This window comes from Stigmatopora nigra, chromosome 6 (genome assembly GCF_051989575.1).
Source record: "Stigmatopora nigra isolate UIUO_SnigA chromosome 6, RoL_Snig_1.1, whole genome shotgun sequence".
In the NCBI taxonomy this organism is placed as follows: Eukaryota; Metazoa; Chordata; class Actinopteri; order Syngnathiformes; family Syngnathidae; genus Stigmatopora; species Stigmatopora nigra.
The window spans coordinates 7,603,659-7,622,953 of NC_135513.1; the positions used below are offsets into that span (position 1 = coordinate 7,603,659).

The 19,295-nt window shown below is 38.7% G+C and overlaps 1 protein-coding gene across 1 annotated transcript; it reads left to right on the forward strand.

Moving 5' to 3' along the window:
- The first annotated feature begins 2,411 nt into the window (after window positions 1-2,411).
- On the forward strand, window positions 2,412-19,222 carry usp53b (ubiquitin specific peptidase 53b). Its single transcript, XM_077719304.1, has 17 exons — window positions 2,412-2,648; window positions 4,364-4,545; window positions 5,203-5,369; window positions 5,742-5,834; window positions 5,918-6,052; window positions 6,222-6,335; window positions 7,032-7,114; window positions 7,183-7,288; window positions 7,870-8,016; window positions 8,309-8,458; window positions 8,543-8,711; window positions 11,179-11,301; window positions 12,081-12,774; window positions 13,965-14,026; window positions 15,389-15,467; window positions 15,663-16,444; window positions 17,129-19,222. Exons 2-17 carry the CDS (start codon window positions 4,461-4,463, stop codon window positions 17,203-17,205), a joined length of 3,066 nt encoding a protein of 1,021 aa, XP_077575430.1. The 5' UTR covers window positions 2,412-2,648; window positions 4,364-4,460; the 3' UTR covers window positions 17,206-19,222.
- Window positions 19,223-19,295: the final 73 nt, after the last annotated feature.

A 19,295-nucleotide genomic window follows, 5' to 3' on the forward strand; every position in this document is an offset into this window, starting at 1 on the left:
CAATTTTAGCTTTTCTCTGATAAACCCCATTAAATGATGGAATACAGGAGTTTAGAATAAATTCTACTTTCACACAGAGACACATTCTGGACAGAATCCCAAAGAATGCTAAATGTGTGCCAACAGATACTTTGTTTGAATGAAACCAGACTGCTGATATGCGCAGTGCTGATGGAAATGCTTGGGATCTCAAATAAAGCAGCAGCTGGAAACCCTGGACCTTGACATTGTGGAAATTAAAAATATAATAATATAATTATGAAGCCATTGAATTTTGGTAGCACTTATTTGGATTGGTGGTGGGACTGAATATACAGTAATCCCTCGAATATCGCGGATATTGTTGACCAGACATGACCGCAATAATCAAAAAACTATGAAGTAGGATAACCTCTTTTATAAATAACTACATACCATACATGTTCTGGCGCCCAGACAAAAATAGAAGTACACAAGTACAATTATCAAGAGGTGTATTTATTAAATATTACAGTATAAGCATATGAAAATACTGTAATGCATTAATGTCAAAATATAATATATATACACCGTATTTTGACGACTATGCCTTATATATGGGAAAAAAATGTAAAATGTGTCATTCATTGAGGGTGCGCTTTATAATGTGGTGTGCCTTATAGTCGTGAAAATACGGGATTTAAGAACATTTAAATACTGTACTCACAGTGAAAATACACAGCAGTAGTGCAAATTAAGACTAATGAACATTCACACTCAACAGAGAGTCATGAATCATCTTAAATTGTTATTCATGCATATTGAATTTAAACACCAACAGAAATTTTCAGATAGCAGGCAATTTCAGATTAAAGGTCAAAGGTAAAGTTCAAAAAACTATGAGCAGATGTATCCACCACTTGAGCAGTATTTTGCCAATAGAATCGTATTTGTGTAAACATCGAATCCACACGAACACAATGCCCTGTTTTTGACCTCAGCCTTTGTGCAAAGTAATGATGCAATATCACGCATGTTCTTTTGTTATAAGTTTTTCTTGACCTGGGTTTGAATGGCTGCAAGGCCCTTCCATCTGGCCCTACCATTCCATTTTGGGTGCAAGCTTTCTCTAATTTTATTGTTCACTACAATAAGAGCTATTGTATGAAATAGACATTATAATACAGTAGCATATTATATAATTTTTTACTAATTGCCTTCTTTTACTTCAGGGTTAAAACTCACATATATGCATTTTCCCCCCCTCTCAATGGCAGCCAATTAAAAACAAGTTTGCACACCCCTGGACTACAATTTTCCCCGTCTCAATGGAAGCCATTTAAAAAAAAGTCTGCACACCTTTGGACTACAATTTCCCCCCTTCAATGGCAGCCAATGAGTTAATGGAGGCGCACGTGCTATTTGACTTGCAAAATTCTAAATATAGCATCACGTTACCTGGCATTTGAGCCTTCACAAAGCACAGGCATGTGGAGAAAAGGGTTTCGTCCCCACACTGCTGCATGATTATGAAACGGGCGCAGTCATGTGATGTCTTCTCTCATCATCATCATGACAAGTTGCAAGTCTGACCTTACTCCTCCCCCTACACACACCCACATACACACATACAAACACACACACACAAACACACACACACACACACTCACACACACTCACACACCCACACACACAGACACACACTCACTCCGACACACACACTCACACCCACATACCCACACACCCAGACAAACACACACAGACACACACAAACCCACACACACACAAACTCACAAACTCTCACACACACAACCCACACACAAACATAGACACACAACCCACACACAACACAAACACACACAGACAAACACCCTTACACCCACACACCCACACACAACCCACAGAAAAAACACACACACCCACACACACATACACAAACACACAAAAACACCCACACACAGACAGACCCACACACAGACACACCCACACACATACACACAGACACAGATAAACACAGACACACACAGACACACACAGACACACACAGACACACACACATACACACACAACACACACACACGAATACACACAACCCACACACACAAACACAAATACACAAAACCCACACACACATACACACAAATACACAAAACCCACACACACATACACACAAATACACAAAACCCACACACACACAAATACACACAACCCACACACACAAACACACACAAACACACACAAACACACACAACCACAAACGAACACAGAAGGAATAGTGCACACATAGCGGCAGTGCACTTGAGGCTACACTAGGGGCGGAGTTTGACCTCCCAAGTCTCCAAACATCACTAATCCGCGTCGGACACTCTGGCCACAAAGCATCACTGGCCTCGTTTATCACTCACTCACACAGAGGTGGGGGAGAAAAAGGGGATGGGAGGGGGTCATTTTGAGCCAAATTAAAGTGTCCCAGGCACCAAGCAGAGGGTTGAGGCTGCAGCCCTGCGTGTCGGAGGGATTGCCAATGGTGCACTATGACAGATAGCGCTGCACGAATCTGCAGTAAGCGCTCCTCACACTACTAGTCTCGATTTCGCCAGGATATAGCGCAAAAAAGAAGAAAAATAAGCCCTTGGATTCCTCTTCGGGTGTCCCTTCTTGGAGTCCTGCATTGCCGTTTTACTTAAAAGGTAAGTCAGCACGAGTCTTATTTCGGAAGGCTGTCATGTAAGTTGCGGCATGTTGCCAAGGTTTGTTTTGGTTTGACATGAGGCTGCAAGATGGATTGTTTTCAGCTCAAATATGGTCGTTGGGCAGGTTATTTTCAATGTAAATACAGCAGGGAGAAGGAAAAGGGGGGTTGTTATGTCACACTTGTGTACCCCCCTCCACCCCTTTCGTTTTCTTTAAAGGAATCACATGGTGTCACATAGTGCATGGTGCAAAAACATGTGTAGGTATGGGGTGGCTGTCATTTTTTTGTGTTTGCCCCCAACGATCACTGTAATTATGGATGCATATAATTAGCATCGTGAATATTAATTTTAAGGACGCACAGGGACAACAATGAGTGGAACAAGCATGTTAATTATGACATTAATTTGTATGACAAAGTTCAAATCGTATCAAATCTTGGATTGATGTCCAAGTTGACAAAATTAAAGTTATATTTTATTTTGCTGCTATATTTTAGCATTTTTTAAATATACTTGAATATATTTTATCCCTTAATAAGTTAAGTGGCTATTTTTGCTAATTAAAAAATAAAGTATAGGATTTTATTTTGAATTGTATACATTTTTTCATCTTCTAATTAACTATCATTATTTATTTAATGTTGCATTTATTCCTCCCCACAGTGCTATAAGTCAAAAGTGTCATTTGGAATAGAAGAGCTCTCTATTATTATTGATGGGAGCTCCCCTTCCTCATTCCATCAAAGTGAAAATTCATTATGGCAATAAAAGATTAATGTTCCAGTGCAAAGCTTGTTAAAATTTTTAAATGTGCTCTTCCCCACCAAATCGTATGCCACCAATGACTCAATGGCTGATTTTAGATGAATAATATATTTAAAAATGTTCATTTCAATCAAATGCATTTGAATTTCAGTCATATTGACTATTTCTGATTTTGTTGAAAACCGTCACTGGTTACTTTGTTGGGAACACCTGCGCTATCAATTGGTGTCTTCTTGCAATTCTCAGTTTTGCTTGTCCCAGAGGAATTTTATCAACTTGTTTGTTATTGTGTGTGTTTTCATACTTCTCTTAATTCAAATGAAACAAAAAAACTTAATATGACCTGCCAGTGAATGTTACCTGCCTCTGTACTAGCACTGGTTGTAGTTAGTATGGATTACCTTTAGGACTATTGAACTTTAGGAATATACAATAACACTCATTCTGGAAATCTAGAGGGAAATATAAACTATCCATACATTTCTGACCATTTGGCAAAGACAAAGCATGTTTTATTTCATATTTCATAACTTTTACACCACTGGTATTTTATGCTAAAGCGCATTTAACCAGGTCTAATGGGACCTACAAAGTACCAAAACATTGCCAACCAACCAAAATGGATTTTCCAGAGAATACCCAAAATAAAGAGAAAGGAAGTAAACATTAGTTCCTCGGAATAAAACTTGAAAATTTAAACAACCTTGTAGAATATTGTGCTAAATATCATTGACAAATTGTTAGCAAAAACCAACATAAAAACACAGTGTCTAACTGTGTATTCATGTTGGTTGTTTAAGTTTAATTATACTGAACATACATTGGACAAGAAAAAAAATCATGAACGATTTTAGAAAACATATTTTACCAGTGTACTCATACACCCCAAAAAAAAAGTCTGTATGTCTTGCACATGCAATTCAAACATTTGTTCTACTTTTCAGACCAGTTGCTTTCCAACGCCTAGCGGCGTGTGTGTGAAGATGCCCTGTGGTTGAGGCAAAGAATGCTTTTCAGCGATCGTCCGGTCAGAGCGTGGTGATGAGATGGATGGAGCCAAAGACCAACCAGCTCCCACATCCCATCATGTCCAACGGCAGCAAGTCCCCCCCTCAGTCGGGAGAAGGTAGAGGTCATGATGATTCACGTGGCGTTCATCCAATTCAGTCATTTGGATTAGTGATGTCATAAAATAAACTGTGTCCAACATGAATTTATATCCTGTTCGACTTACGGTGCCATGCAGCGACGACAATAATAATCCTTTTGAGTGTAGCATGCAGACTGTCTTATACAACATAGAATATATTGACAATATTGGGCAAAAATACATTTTGCATCATAGTGTGTAGGCAGCACAGCTTTTAAAGGAAATTAAAAGATATTAGGTTGTTGAATTGTTCATATTCTGAGGCTAAAAACCTCATGAATCTTGCAGTGATAAGGAGTGCTGACACAGTCATAAATATTTGGGGCATTATTTCTTTTGTTGCTACAAAGTATTACATTTTTATATATTTAAAATGATGTCAAATAGTTCAAGATATTCCAATTTAAAAGAAGAATAATGGTGACTATAAGTGGTTGATTGACTCTTACCTATTGAACATTTTTGGTTTAACAAGGTTAACAATACAAATGTATACATACATGTTTTTTTATATTATGATAAAAATAATAATAATGAGTCTTCAGACTAAATCATGTAATAGTTACAGTAGTTTTGAAAACAATGCTGGAGTTGGTTATAGATTTAATGGGTTTTCTCTGTTTCCTTCCTTAGCTGCAAGGGGTAACTCCATGGCATGGGTGAAGATGTTTAAGAAGCCTGGAGGAGGAGGCGGCCTGAAAAAGTCCTACCAGCCTGGCAGCATGTTGTCTCTAGCGCTCACCAAAGGCCTATTGAATGAGCCCGGACAGAATAGCTGCTTCTTGAACAGCGCAGTTCAGGTAAACTCTCGAGAATTTTTGATGGGCTCAGACAGTATTCTAATCACAACCAATAGTTAGCATTTGCAATTGAAATACTACCACCATTGCAAAGGATAGTTGAAGTATGTATATAACTTTTTAAAGCCCTAATAACTAAATACACTAAAAAAAAAAAAAAAAAATTCTTCCAACTCTGATGAATATTCCCTTGGAACTAAAAACCTCCACATTTTCAAATGTAATTTGTCCTAAGTTTGTATCATATTTAGATGATACGTCAGTTTTATCAGGGCAAAAAGTATCACATGGCACAAAAATTCATATGTCAAGTATAATTTGTTCGGTCTTAAAGGTTTCAAAATGTTGTATGACAATCTCCAATCTTTCCAGGTGCTTTGGCAGCTGGACATTTTCAGGAGAAGTCTCAGGCATCTTTCAGGGCACTTTTGTCTGGGTGATTCCTGCATCTTCTGTGCATTGAAGGTACGCCACAGTTTCTTCATGTTTTGAGTTGTTTCCAAAAAGTATCCTAAATGAGTAAATTCATTTCTTCTATGGTGTTGAAGAACATATTCAGTCAGTTCCAACAGAGCCGTGAGCGCGTGCTTCCCTCGGACAGCCTGCGTAACGCCCTTGCTGAAACTTTCAAAGACGAACAACGCTTTCAACTCGGCCTTATGGACGACGCTGCTGAGTGCTTTGTACGTTGACATCTATCTTATCATCGTTTCACATTCTAAAGTGATATACTGCAAACAGTACACTGCTCAGTTTATCTTTTATTTCTTTAAGTGTAAATATTTATCAGTACAAATTACTGAGTGTCATTAAAAGACGATCAGCTATAATAAATCATGTTTGTCGTTATAGGAGAACATCCTGGAACGAATTCATCTGCACATTGTCTCAGACACGGCCAACGACTCTTGCTGCTCCAAATCCTGCATCACCCATCAGAAATTTGCCATGATGCTTTACGAGCAGGTACGTATAGATTCTTCAACTCTGTTTTTCTACAGGGCCTCTACATTTTGCTCAAAATCAGGGGCACTCACTTTTTGGCTACTTTTTAATGAGCTGACCTCCAGCGATCTACTTTACGGTTAGGATTAGAATACACGGGTGGGCCCAAGTGGTCCTGGAGAGTGATGGGTTACGGGTGCAGCTTTTTCTTCCAGAGACACTTTAACCAATGGGGGTTGTGCTGAATCGAGAAGCACCTGGCTCCAATCCTCTGGTTACACTTCTAACATACCACATTTGTGAAATGGTATCACATGTGAGTTACTGCAGGGGTTCTTTTTCCAAGATCTACTTTTCAAGGAGTTGACCTTCCACGATCTAGCTTTTTTTTTTTACAGGCCACTGACAAAGCCCAGCAATTATGTAACAATATACGTCGCATTAGAATCCATCAAAATGTATGGCAGCGGCTTGGAACAGGGGTAAAAATGTACTCTCGATTCATGCTAAATCCTACTGCCAAATTCATAAGAGCCTAGCTAAGGAAATCGACAAGGAAGGGATCAGAATGTTATTATTGTGCGATCTACCAATACTCCCTTGACAATCTACCAATGGTTCTTTGGCGCTCTACCGGTAGATCACGATCTTTGTAACAGGCATCCCTGCTCTAAATTCATTAATGAAAATGTGTATCTGTGCTTTTTTTTATTGCAGTTTGTGTGTCGCTGTTGTGGTGCGTCGTCAGACCCCCACCCTTTCACAGAGTTGGTACACTACGTCTCCACCACTGCTCTATGGTAAGTAATTGACTAAACCTTAAAAAACAGCTTGATCAAAATATTACACTCTATCTTTCTATGCACAGCCAACAGGTGGACCGCATGATGGCGAGGACTGAGCGTATCAGGTCGGACATGTTTGGAGAATTACTGCAGGCGGCCAACAACACAGGCGACCTGCGCAACTGTCCCGTACGTCATTCACTGCTTTCATGATTATTTTATTACCATTTCATTTGGAACCAAATTGCACCTGTTATTCATTTTCACCTCCACATTTCAAGATTTTTCGCCAAGATAGAGTCAACTTGTAAAAGTACATGTTGTTCTCTGTGCTCTTGAAGAAAGCAAACCGTGCCAGACTGGTTTTAGGATATAAATAGCAGGAAGGGCTTAGCCTCTGTTTTCCCTCTCATCTGTATTTACTGCTGCTGGAACTGTCTTCCATGTTTTAGTGGTGCTGTTGTCTTATAAACTGCTATTCTTGTAAGGAATATTGGTTTTATTAATGTGTCTCTTTATGTAAAGTTGACGTCACATTACAAAAGGGTTAAGATAAGTTCCCACATTGCACCATCTGTGATAAAATATGCAAATTATCTTCCACAAGATGTTGTATCATTGTGGACACTCTTATTAAATTCCTAATGTAAAAACGATTCTCACAGTTAAAAACCCAAAACAGTTGAAGACTGTATTCTTTTGTTATTGGAGATCTTTTGGGTCTACAAATTCCAAGTTTCCTTCTTATTGTGACGATCTTTTTTTTACAGCGAGACTGCGGTCAAAGTATCAAGATCCGTCGCGTGCTGATGAACTGTCCTGAGATTGTTACCATTGGATTCGTATGGGATGCAGAGCAATCCGATCTGACGGACGATGTCATCCGCTCACTCGGCCCTCGTTTGAATTTGTGTGGAGTGAGTAAATCTGACAAAAGAGATTAGTATTAATGTGGAATACAAACTAAATAATAATCTTAACCACCTTTCTTAGCAATTTATCAAATGTTCTTGAAGAATGTTTTTTGTTTGTTTTTTTGCGGGTACTTCACCTCCCTCCCACATTTCAAGAACTATATTGAAGTCTATCCATTGTCTATAGAAATGTCTGAGAATTATTATTATTAATGTGATTGGCTGTCAACCTGTCCAGTGTGTAACCTTGCCCAAAGTTAGCTTCAAATAAGTCGATATCTTTGTCTTGGTTCAGCTTTTCAACCGTGTCACTGACGACAATGCCAAACGGAGTGAGCTCCATCTGGTGGGAATGATTTGTTTCTCCAGCAAACACTACTCAGCCTTTGCTTATCACACCAAATCTTCCAAATGGATGTTTTTTGATGATGCCACCGTAAAAGAGGTGAGGTTTTCCACAGTGTGTTTCATCTGTCCGTTGTCAATGACCGAGTTTGTTGGTTTGAACGCCGAGTATTTTCCTTCTCAGATTGGCTCCAAATGGAAAGATGTGACTACTAAATGTGTCAGGGGACATTATCAACCACTTCTACTTTTTTACACTAATCCCGAGGGGACGCCAGTTTCTAATGAGGACGCCCCACGGCAGACCACTATGTGTCCTCGGTATAAAGGCCAAGTCAACGGAGAGACACCAGGTAAGGATATTACTAACAAACTCCGTAAAGTATTGTGGAATTATTTTAGCACGTATGTGGGAATTATCTAGTTTAAGGGACAGACAATCGCTTGATTGCTTGCTTACCACCGGAAATAATCTTGTTAAATAGGAACAAACAAACAAAAAAATCTGATTCGTAACCAACCGAAAAATTATTTGGAAATGCCACAAAAACCAGCAAAGATGCGACCTGGATTTTCCTCCAAATAAACATGAAGTGACCCATAAAATGCTGCAAAATAATAGGAAGTGACCCATAAAATGTTGCAAAATAATAAGAAGTGACCTGGATTTGCCCTCAAATAAAATGGAAGAGACCTAGATTTGGCCGTCAAATTGAGAGGAAGAGACTCAAAAAGTAGTGACTTGGATTTCCCCCAAAACTAATAGGACGAGAACTAAAATCAACAGGAAATTACCCATGACAGCAGGTGGCAGGGATAATTCCCCCCTAAAATAAAGCCAAATAATGATTTGAAAGCATTGCTGTAATATTCCTTATTGTAGCAAAATTCAAAGGGAACAAATGTGAGTTCTTGCTGTGCATAGGAATTGGGTAAATGAATGTGTGTGTGCGTGCGTGTGTGCTAGTTTGACTCGAGGATGATGCCTCTGTTGCACGCAGATTACCGCCCACGCCTTCCTGCCTAATCCCTGCTCCTGTGGCCCCGCAGCGTACTACTCATGCGCTCTCACTCTCCTTAGCTCGCTGAATGGACATTTCACATGTTTGGCCACGCTTTATTTCACCGCTCCCTTTGTTTGACGATGGAGTCGCGCCAGTTCCGATGGATTGTTTTGCTTTAGTGTGCTGCCCGGATGCTTTGACTGGCATGGGACTGAAGTCCTGTTTTAGCCAGAGTGTGTGTAAGTCGTGCGCTTCTTTTTTTTTTATGATATATCTCCTGTGTGTTTCTGAAAAAATTCTTATTGTAACAATAGGTGTGTATATATATGTATGTATATATGTGTATGTATATATGTATATATATGTGTATGTATATATATGTATGTATATATGTGTATGTATATATGTATGTATATATGTGTATATATAAGTATGTATATATGTATGTATATGTGTACATATAAGTATGTATATATGTGTATATATATGTATGTATATATGTGTATATATAAGTATGTATATATGTGTATATATATGTATGTATATATGTGTATATATTTATTTGTTTTGTATTACCTATTTATTTATGTCTAAAATGTCTTTTCCTGCGTCTGTATTCTCGTCCTCTTGCTACTGTGACAGTGAAAGTTCCCGAATACAAGATGTATAAAGTTATCTAATATAAAATAACCTAATCTAATACAATCTAATCTGATCTTCTAATAAGATCCAAGATTGTAACTGTAGCAAATATACTGCTTTTGGAAAGATAATAATTCTCGGTTTTGACTTATTTGTCATTTTAACTTTCAATTTACCATTGGTTTATTATTGTGGTAAGAGTTTGCGTCATGCTCTGGAATTAAATGTGAGGGGTACAAATGAAGCACCTGAAGTATCCTTAGTTTATATAATGCTGTTTGTTCATGCTTCACATGGGGGATAACAACAAAAAAACACCACAGGCACGTCGTTGCTGAAAGTGTCAGTACATTTAACAGAGATAATGATGCTCTTGCATTTTTTACTCTCCTAATGAACCTCCTGCATTATGCAATCAGTGTGCATAATACAAAGGAAGGTGAGTGTCTTGTAGTTTGCGTTGCTAATAGTTTAGTGATGGATTACAATGGAAGAACAGGCTTTAGGCACATTTTGTGATTCGTTTTGTTTTCGCAATTTTTCCACGATGTGGCTTTAGGCATTGAAATACTCTTCGCTCGATATATGCACATTGGTTACACTGATTTGTTTTGGTGGATACTTCAAAGGACAAATTAGGAATGTAAAAAACTTTGTTGTGATAATAATGTGTAATTTTTTACGCCGGACCTCATCATTCTAAGGTTCGATATTTGAATCTGCCCTGGCCAGAAGGTTATTTAATTAAATTAAAATAGCAGTGAATTCAACAAGAAAAATCAAACAAGCATTCAAATTTTCATTTCCCCAATAAAAACCATCACTATTAAAAAAAAATGGATAAATGGGTAAACAGCAATAATATTTGCCATTATTTTACTAGGTTAGTTTGAGGAACCAAAAAGTGATCTAATGGTCAGGAAATTGCATTTGCACTATTTTAATCTTTTTCCTCTATTATTGCATTTAATTTAACCAGTTTGACTTTATTTCTGGCCTTGAGCTCAGTATATATTTTTTCATAACAACTGATCTCATGATAGATACTACATGTATTGTGCTATTTGTCCAATATGTCATTATGTATTTGTCAGTTCTGGTGTCATCAACACACATTGTCATCGAGGGGACAGTATATCCAGTATATTAACGTAATAACATTTATTTTTTTCAGCGAAAAATTCCCTCGACAGTCCAAACAGATTCGAGGAAGCTTTTATGGAGAATTTTCAGAGGGTCAGTGAAACCACAAAAAAAGACAGAGGGCACACAAGAATAGATGCTTCCCAATTCAAAGGTAGTGTTTGCATTCTTTTTGTTTTGATGTCAACTATAAAATAAAACACATAAAAGCTAGCTGTTCATATTTTTGGGTATTACTTGCGCTAATTTTAGTATTACAATGCAGCTCTTTATAGTTTCCTTATCCATGATTTGGATTTAAATCAATAGATTCGTGACAATATGATATATTGTTTAGATTTCAGTTAGATTAATTAATCAATTCATTTTTGTTCAATTTAGTATGTATAACTATTTTCCACAGTCACATTTCAATTAAAGCAATAAAGAATCAAATAAATGTATCATTTCTTTTCCATTTTGTTACTGATACATTTTCAACACTGAATTTAATTTATGAAACAGCGTGTTTAAAGTGTGAGTCGATTGATTTTTGTTAATCTAAGTCAATATTATTGATATATTGGATATGAAGTGACACGATTTATAAATATCGCTGTCCAAAATTACACTCTAAAATGTAAGGGTAATATCCTATGGAAGAATACACAGTCATGCATGTAAAATGTATTCACATAGGCCATCTTACCTTGTGAAGGTTAAAGTCATGTGCCTTCTCATTTGAAGCAAGGCTCAACCATTGACACTGGAAACACTATATGACTATATTATATTGTAATGCGCCTTAAACCAAGCCCTAGTTAAATGCATATGTTTACGACTTATAAAGAGGAAAATATTTTTTTTAAATGTTTATTGCTGTATTGTTCATGTTCCACAATACTGCACACCGACTGACAATTACACATTTTAAATATTGTTTTTACGTTGTAGAAATGACCCACACAAGACCTTCGTCTCCTCCTGAGAACGGGCCGAGGGAGCAAAAATGCAAAAGCTATCCCCGTAATGAGAAGTTAGCCACCCTTTCCAGTAGAGCATCTCAGGAAGCACGTGGGCAATTCCGACCCACGCAAGCAAGCGGGTACACTAGGAAGAACCATCTGTCACCCAGTCGTTCCGATGAGGACGGCTCCCAGGATCAGTGGGAAAACAGCGGGAATGGAGGAAGCCGAACTAAATTCAAATCCGCCTGGAGACCAGTTCGCGAGGTGCTCAACGTGGACACCGTTCTCAATGAACTGGAGCAACGTCGTCAACAGCACCACGACAGCCCTCGACGAGCCAAGAACGAACGGGCGCAGGCCGAGCAAAGTCGTGAGCACGGACGAAGCCGGGAAGATCGCAAGAAGAAGTGTTTGATGACCATTTACGAAGACGAGCAGCGCCACGAGACAGAGAGCCACAGCTCGGTGGAGTCGGACAGCAGGGCCACCCAACAGAGGGGCGGCAGGCTGACGGGTGCTGCCAAAACGCTGCTAAGGAGCGACACCTGGACCATCCAGAGGACCGAATCGGGATACGAGAGCAGTGACCGGCTCAGCAGTGGATCCACCAATCCTGACTCGCCGGGGGTCGACGGTTTTGCCGTCAAAGAACAGAGGTCAACGGAAACCCAGTTTCAAAAGTAAGTCGCACTATTCGGAGACACTTTGACAAACCCACCGTACAACCTACACATTTCTTTACAATATAATTCAGTGGTAGCTTTTCAAACATAATTAGTTGTATTTTGGTACATTTTTTTTCTTGCACAGGCACCAGAAAATGTGAAAAATCAAAAATAAGAATCGTTATTATTCAATAGAGAACAAGTGAATAATTATCACAATTGTCAAAACGTTATAATTTTACACATGCAAAAATATTTTCTTATTTTGATTGGGTTACGATTCATGCATTTGTTCATATCACATAATCCATATGCATTGTTTTTAGTGATTTTGGTGTCATATGCCAAGGGTTTTGTGATCTTAGTGGCACTTATGATTCAGGTTCACGATTTCTAATGTTTGCTAAGTAACAACTAATGGGAAAAAAAATCTTTAAAAGCATTTTTTTAATTGTTGATTAATTTTTTTAACTTAACTGAAGTGGTCTTACAAGCTCTTACTGAAAAGCTTCAAAATAATCATTCTATATCCAATCTTTAAAGTGTGTTTGGTCACTATCTAAGAGCTTGTTGAGAATGTTTTGCATACAATGGATTCACAGCAGCTACCTCCCAAAGTTTTCACTGAATGCAGAGCACAGTTTTATTTTTGTATATCACTGTAATCTTGTTTTTGGAAGAGTGCTTGATCTAAGCACAGGCCAGAAATAGCATAGCTTCTTTTTTTTCACTTTGTGATGACAGAGATACAATGTCATTCAAAAGTAGCTATGTGTGTGAAGTTTGCGATGTCTAAATCATGCTCTGATTATTTTGAACACCAGTCAACCTTTAATTTTGTTCATTTTAGTTTAGTTTTATTACCCAAAAAATTAAAACTTCAAAAAATAAATTTAATAAATAAAAAAAGGAAAAGGAAGATAAATTCAAATTGCTATAGGTTTTTTTTGACATTCATTTTTATAAAACTCTTGTAACCTTTTGTTTTAGCTGCCTTTATTGTAAATTCACATTTCTAAAAGCGATTTCCAACTTTTACTAACTACCAAAACACATACTCTATGACACGTGCATACATTTAATGAGTTCAGATAATTATCACCTCTGTCCCTCACTAGGGTGAATGTACATTTTGTGTACTTTTATCATATCATCTTCTTGTAAACATGTAAAGATTAATTATGATTTTTATTTTTATTTTATAGCCAGATGCACTCAAAGGCTGGCGATGCAAAATCAAGTATAGCGTCCTCACCATCACACAATGGTATGTTCTGAGTATTTGTTTTCCAAGACCTTATGATCTTTTCCTGGCACCGTGCACATGTGCATTCTGCCAGGAGTATTTGTAGTCTGAAGGATTTCTTAGATGATAATCTGCAACAAAAAAAAAAAAACAAAGAGTGAGGCTTTATCTTTTATTTCTAATGGCAGTGAGTTAATGTAAACGCATCAAACATCCGAGGTTGGCCTCTCATATTGGACTGTCTTTCCCTAACCTCCTCACCCAGCAGCCTTTAATCTGATGATAATCCCACAGCACTCATGCAGAGAGCACAGCTGGACGAGGCCTTTGGCACCATCACAAATATATTTCCCGTTGCTGCACCGTGATGTAAAGATACAGCTTTTATCTAGCCAGAGATCTCTGTTCGGGTTGACAGGGGTACTGGACTAACACTCCTATTTTAAAAATGGACAGCAATTCCCAACCTGATCCTGATGCTTGCTTCAAGGTCTATAGCCTTAATCCAGGGTGCCCAACTCGAGTCCTCAAAGGCACCTATCAAGTCTGTTTTCCATATCTCCCTCCTCCACCCCACCTGAATCAAATGATTAAGCAAACTGTCCATATAAATAGTTTATTAATAATAATCCTGAACAAACTGGATAGGGGACTTTAAGAAACAGAGCTGGGCAATCTTGCCCTAGATTGGCACCTTGATGATACTGCCATCTTGTGTCTGCAAATCTTTACATGCATATAAAATGGGCTATAATAGTACTACATTTTGTAAAGACCACCCTTATTATCCCTTCTGGGATACAACGATTATATCGTGCCATTGTAAGGTGCAAACGTGAATACAGGGCTGCCTTGGCGTTGTTCCATTTGTTGTGGACCGGCCCGGGAGTCGAGTGGTTAGCGTGTTGGCCCCATAGCTCTGGGGTGCTGGGTTCGAATCGGGTCGGTCCACCAGTGTTGAGATTGCATGTTCTCCCTGGGCTTACGTGGGTTTTCTCAGGGTATTCCGGTTTCTTCCCACATTCCAAAAAGATCCATGGTAGGCTGATTGGACACTCTAAATTGCCCCTAGGAATGAGTGTGGATGGTTGTTTGTCTCCTTGTGCCCTTCGATTGGCTGGCCACCGATTCAGGGTGTACCCCACCTCTGGCCCAGAGTCCAGCACCCCCCGTGACCCTAGTGAGGATAAAGTGGTTCAGAAAATGAATGAATGAACTAAAATATATTTGTTTCCAATGTATTCTGTTACACTGCAAATTACAGAAGTACAGTATAAAAATAATATAGGTTTTATTTAAGACTGCAGTTTTAGAAAATGTCACATGTATTTTACATGCTCTAACATAAATCTCATTTCGCTTCTCTTTTTCGCTTTGTTTAAGGTAAACATCAGGCAAAACCTCAGGGAAAGAACCATGGCCAGGTTTCACATTCACATCTTAAATGCAGTCCAGGTTCAAGGTATATTTCAGCAAATTACATATATACATATATGTAAAAGAGATAGATTTCCATATCAATTGTGAAGTTTGGGGAAACTGCTGTAAACTTTTTTTTTTTTTTAAAAGAGAGCTAGGCCAAAGTTGTTTTTGTGTATTCTCACGACATTTTCTCTCGAGTGCTACTATGATGCCATTGTTTGTGACTGTGGTGCAGGCGCAAATGCAAGTACACATCCAGTACTTGCAGAAAGACTTGTGAGCAAGAGTGCGTGGCTGCAGATAACAGGCAGAGCGAGCAGCAGGAGCTGACAAGCGGTCGAGGCCACGCAGGGGATTGTGCAGCCCCGAGGCACGTCAGCAAGACCAGCAGCTCCGAGTGGAACAGCTCCGATGACCTCGCCCTTTCCGAGCCCGAGGACAGAGACGCTTACCGGTCATCCGATGCCGCCGTCCCCGGACCGCAGTGTCCTCGTGTCCCCCTGGCCTACCGACAAACCCCGGTCAACGCCTCGGGGGAATCTCAGCGCCAGCCGGGTTCGCCGGGCTCGCCTCACCATCGACTGGGTCAGCGGCTCCTGCCCCATCATATCGAAACCAGCGACGCCGTTTTCCGGCCCAGGACGCTTCAAGAGCCCTTCCAGGTCAGCCCTTGCCACCGGAAGCCCGACATCTCTGGCCTGCGGACCTTCTCGGACGCCAGTTCCAAGTCGGGCTCAGATCCGGAGAGGAGCACGCCGTCATCGTGCGAGAGCGATGACAAACTGGCGACGGGGTGCCGTGCAGAACAGGGTCCCCTGACTCAGGAGGTTTCTCTTACCACATATTTTAACGTGGACAACTGCATGACGGAGACGTACCGTCTCAAGTACCACAATCAGAGGCCTCTGCTACTGTCGGCCACTGTGCTGAGAGCCGCCGGCCCTCCTGAGCGCTTGGACCCCGCGCACACGATATCTACAGACACGCAAGACGTGTCAAAAGCAAAACCCGAATCAAGTAAGTTATTTTTCACACTAGGATTGTCCAGTGGTTCTTTGAAATTGAAGTGACGCAGATGATCCAACATAGTTATTGGTCTGTCAGTTGAGCTATTAAGTAATCTAAAGGGATTTCACCCCAATCTTCCGGATGCCCTGCCATGAATTGGATTGGAATGATGGGGTTTAGATCTGATGATTATTATGCCTGCCAGTACAATCCCCATGGAAGGCAAATGTTATGTATTTGGTTCCACGTTTGTGTTGATGATAACTCATGAAAGGGGTTATTAATATATACATTCATGAAATCTATTTGAGGAGGTGAATACTTTTGTGGGGTAATGAGGTCAAAGGTTGACAAAGTCAGGTCATTAAGTCCTCAAACTCAAAATCGTACTTCAGAACCATTTTTTTAAATTGAAATTGCATTTGATTTTTGTTTCGATAATTGGAGGATGGCATTATACAGTTTTTCCAAGTATACATATAACATATACCTTGTATATGTTTTAAATATTTTCTCTATTCTCTCATCTCATTATCCTTTTTGTGTTTTAGTAGAAGTCTTTTGTACAATGACAAAATCTTGGTGAAACATGAGTAGGCAGAGACATCAATATAACTTTTTATAACTTCAAGGTATTACTGTGGTCCTGCAATGACTTTGAGTGTTTACATACTTTCCTTGATATCTTTCCAGGCAATACAAGCATTAAGCCTACTGCAAAATGGAACCCGGTGACAGCCAAAGGCTTGGATGAACGAGGCTTTTTGTGAATCTATTTTTTTGTTCTTTTTTATTTGTTTACATGCATTAACTATGCGATCAAATGAGATTGAAAATGGATGCCTAAGAGATAACCGAGGTGGGAGTACACTATGTGGACAAAAGCATTGGGACACCATGCTGTAACACTTACAGGGAGTAAAATTGTGCTGCTATAATGTTGGCGAAGTCGGAGTATGACTGTTTGAATGTTGAACCTGATTATATCTTCTTTTTGATGTGTCGGGTATATTGCCCTTTCCCTATGCTTACGTAGCACAACAACAATTGTTGGGGTTTAGTACACTTTCTTAGCGTCATTCATAGATTTATCCTGATCAGATGGATAAACAAAATGAGCATTCACTCCTGGTTTAAATTAATTGTAAATCCATTGATGTCAATGGTAGACAATGAGTTCAATAATATGAAATAATAATAAAAAATAGGACTGTACTTTAGAGTGTTATTGAAGACCATGAATTGAGTATATTTTAGTTTTTCTCTACATATCTGTATCCCCAAATTTTGTCCATATAGTGAGACACTCTCACGGAATGGAATTTATGAATGCAAGTGTTTTACTTGTCAGTGAAGCCTCATTTAAATATGAAAGGTCTTCTTTCTTTTATGCATTACAATTTTTTTGTGCACACGCACTTGTCTTCCACGTTTACTGTTACACCAACACTAGGACAGTTTTGCAATGAATATTTTGAGTGTCAGCCCCAACACACACACACACACACACACACACACACACACACACACACACACACACACACACACACACACACACACATACACTTTTCCTTAACATTTCATGCACAATGCTTTCATCCATTTAGATTTGGAGTTGTTATACAATCGTCTTGGCGCGGTAGTATGATGTCATATGTTCTACTGAAGATGCTTACTTCATCAGTTTTGAGGGCAATTAGTTTAACTTGTGAGAGAATGCTACACTATGACATCTATTTGCAGGTTATTTCAAGTTTGGGAGATAAACTCAACAGGTTACATACAGCAACACAGTGGTTTTGATAAAGAGATTTGATAATGAGCATTTCAGACAAGCCTAATAGAACATTAGGGGTTATTTACGTATTATTTGTTTCACATGGAAGTATGATTAGATAAGGTTGTGCACACTTGTGCAATAACATCTGCTGGATTTTACATCCCTTTTTTATTTTTAGTTATTTATTTACTTCACAAAAGCACAACACAAGGGTGTGTAGACGTTTGTGCCCTAAATAATTATTACCAATTTAACAATCAATTAATATATGAATCGGTATAGAGCCTGAGAAGCAATATGAATCCAAATATTGATCAACTAATCTTAAAAAAATGGATTTAATTCAAATGTCTGAAAGTCTTCAGTAACAAAATATGGGCAAATAACATATCACTATAAATTATATTTTATCATATCGTCTCAGACTTATTGATTTTATACCCCTAGACTTCATACATTTTTGTCAAATTTAGCCCAACTGATGAAATAGATGACCATTTTTATACTTTCAAAGCAATTTAAGACATATTATAAGCAAATAATGTTTACCTGACCTGATATAAACCCAATAGAGGATGCTTTTTACTTACTGAAGGTATATTAGGCCAGCAGCAAACTTATATTATCATTAAATTCACTTGGTTTTAAATAACAGTAAGTTATATTTTTGTTAATCATGGCAAGTCAACATTTTAACCACATGTTGATTATTTTATGTCAAATTCTGTATGATGGGATGTAAAGGCAGCACCTTAAAAACCGGACAAATAGTTTTACAGGTCACATTGCGACATTAACTCTTATACCTTAGTCCACACCATGGCGACACTTATCGCGTCCTTTTATGACCTGAGATCATAAATGAGTGACAGAAAGTCATAGAAATGTGTCGATCAAGACCTTTTGTGTTAGTTTAAGTAGGTTAATGACCTCCACTTGTATGTACAAATAAGTCGCATGCCAGCCTCCCAAAGATGATGCAACCTCTTTGCGTTTTACACGCTGTTATTGTTCTCTCTACTCTCACTTATGTATACTATTGTACTATTATGTTCCAGTGTAAAAATCTTTGCTGAATGA

Bases quoted from the DNA above. Each gene is read 5' to 3' on its own strand.
- usp53b (XM_077719304.1), top strand. From the start codon at position 4,461: ATGAGATGGATGGAGCCAAAGACCAACCAGCTCCCACATCCCATCATG. The intron at 14,027-15,388 runs GTATGTTCTGAG...GCTTTGTTTAAG, and splicing joins GTCCTCACCATCACACAATG to GTAAACATCAGGCAAAACCT. The intron at 15,468-15,662 runs GTATATTTCAGC...ACTGTGGTGCAG, and splicing joins AAATGCAGTCCAGGTTCAAG to GCGCAAATGCAAGTACACAT.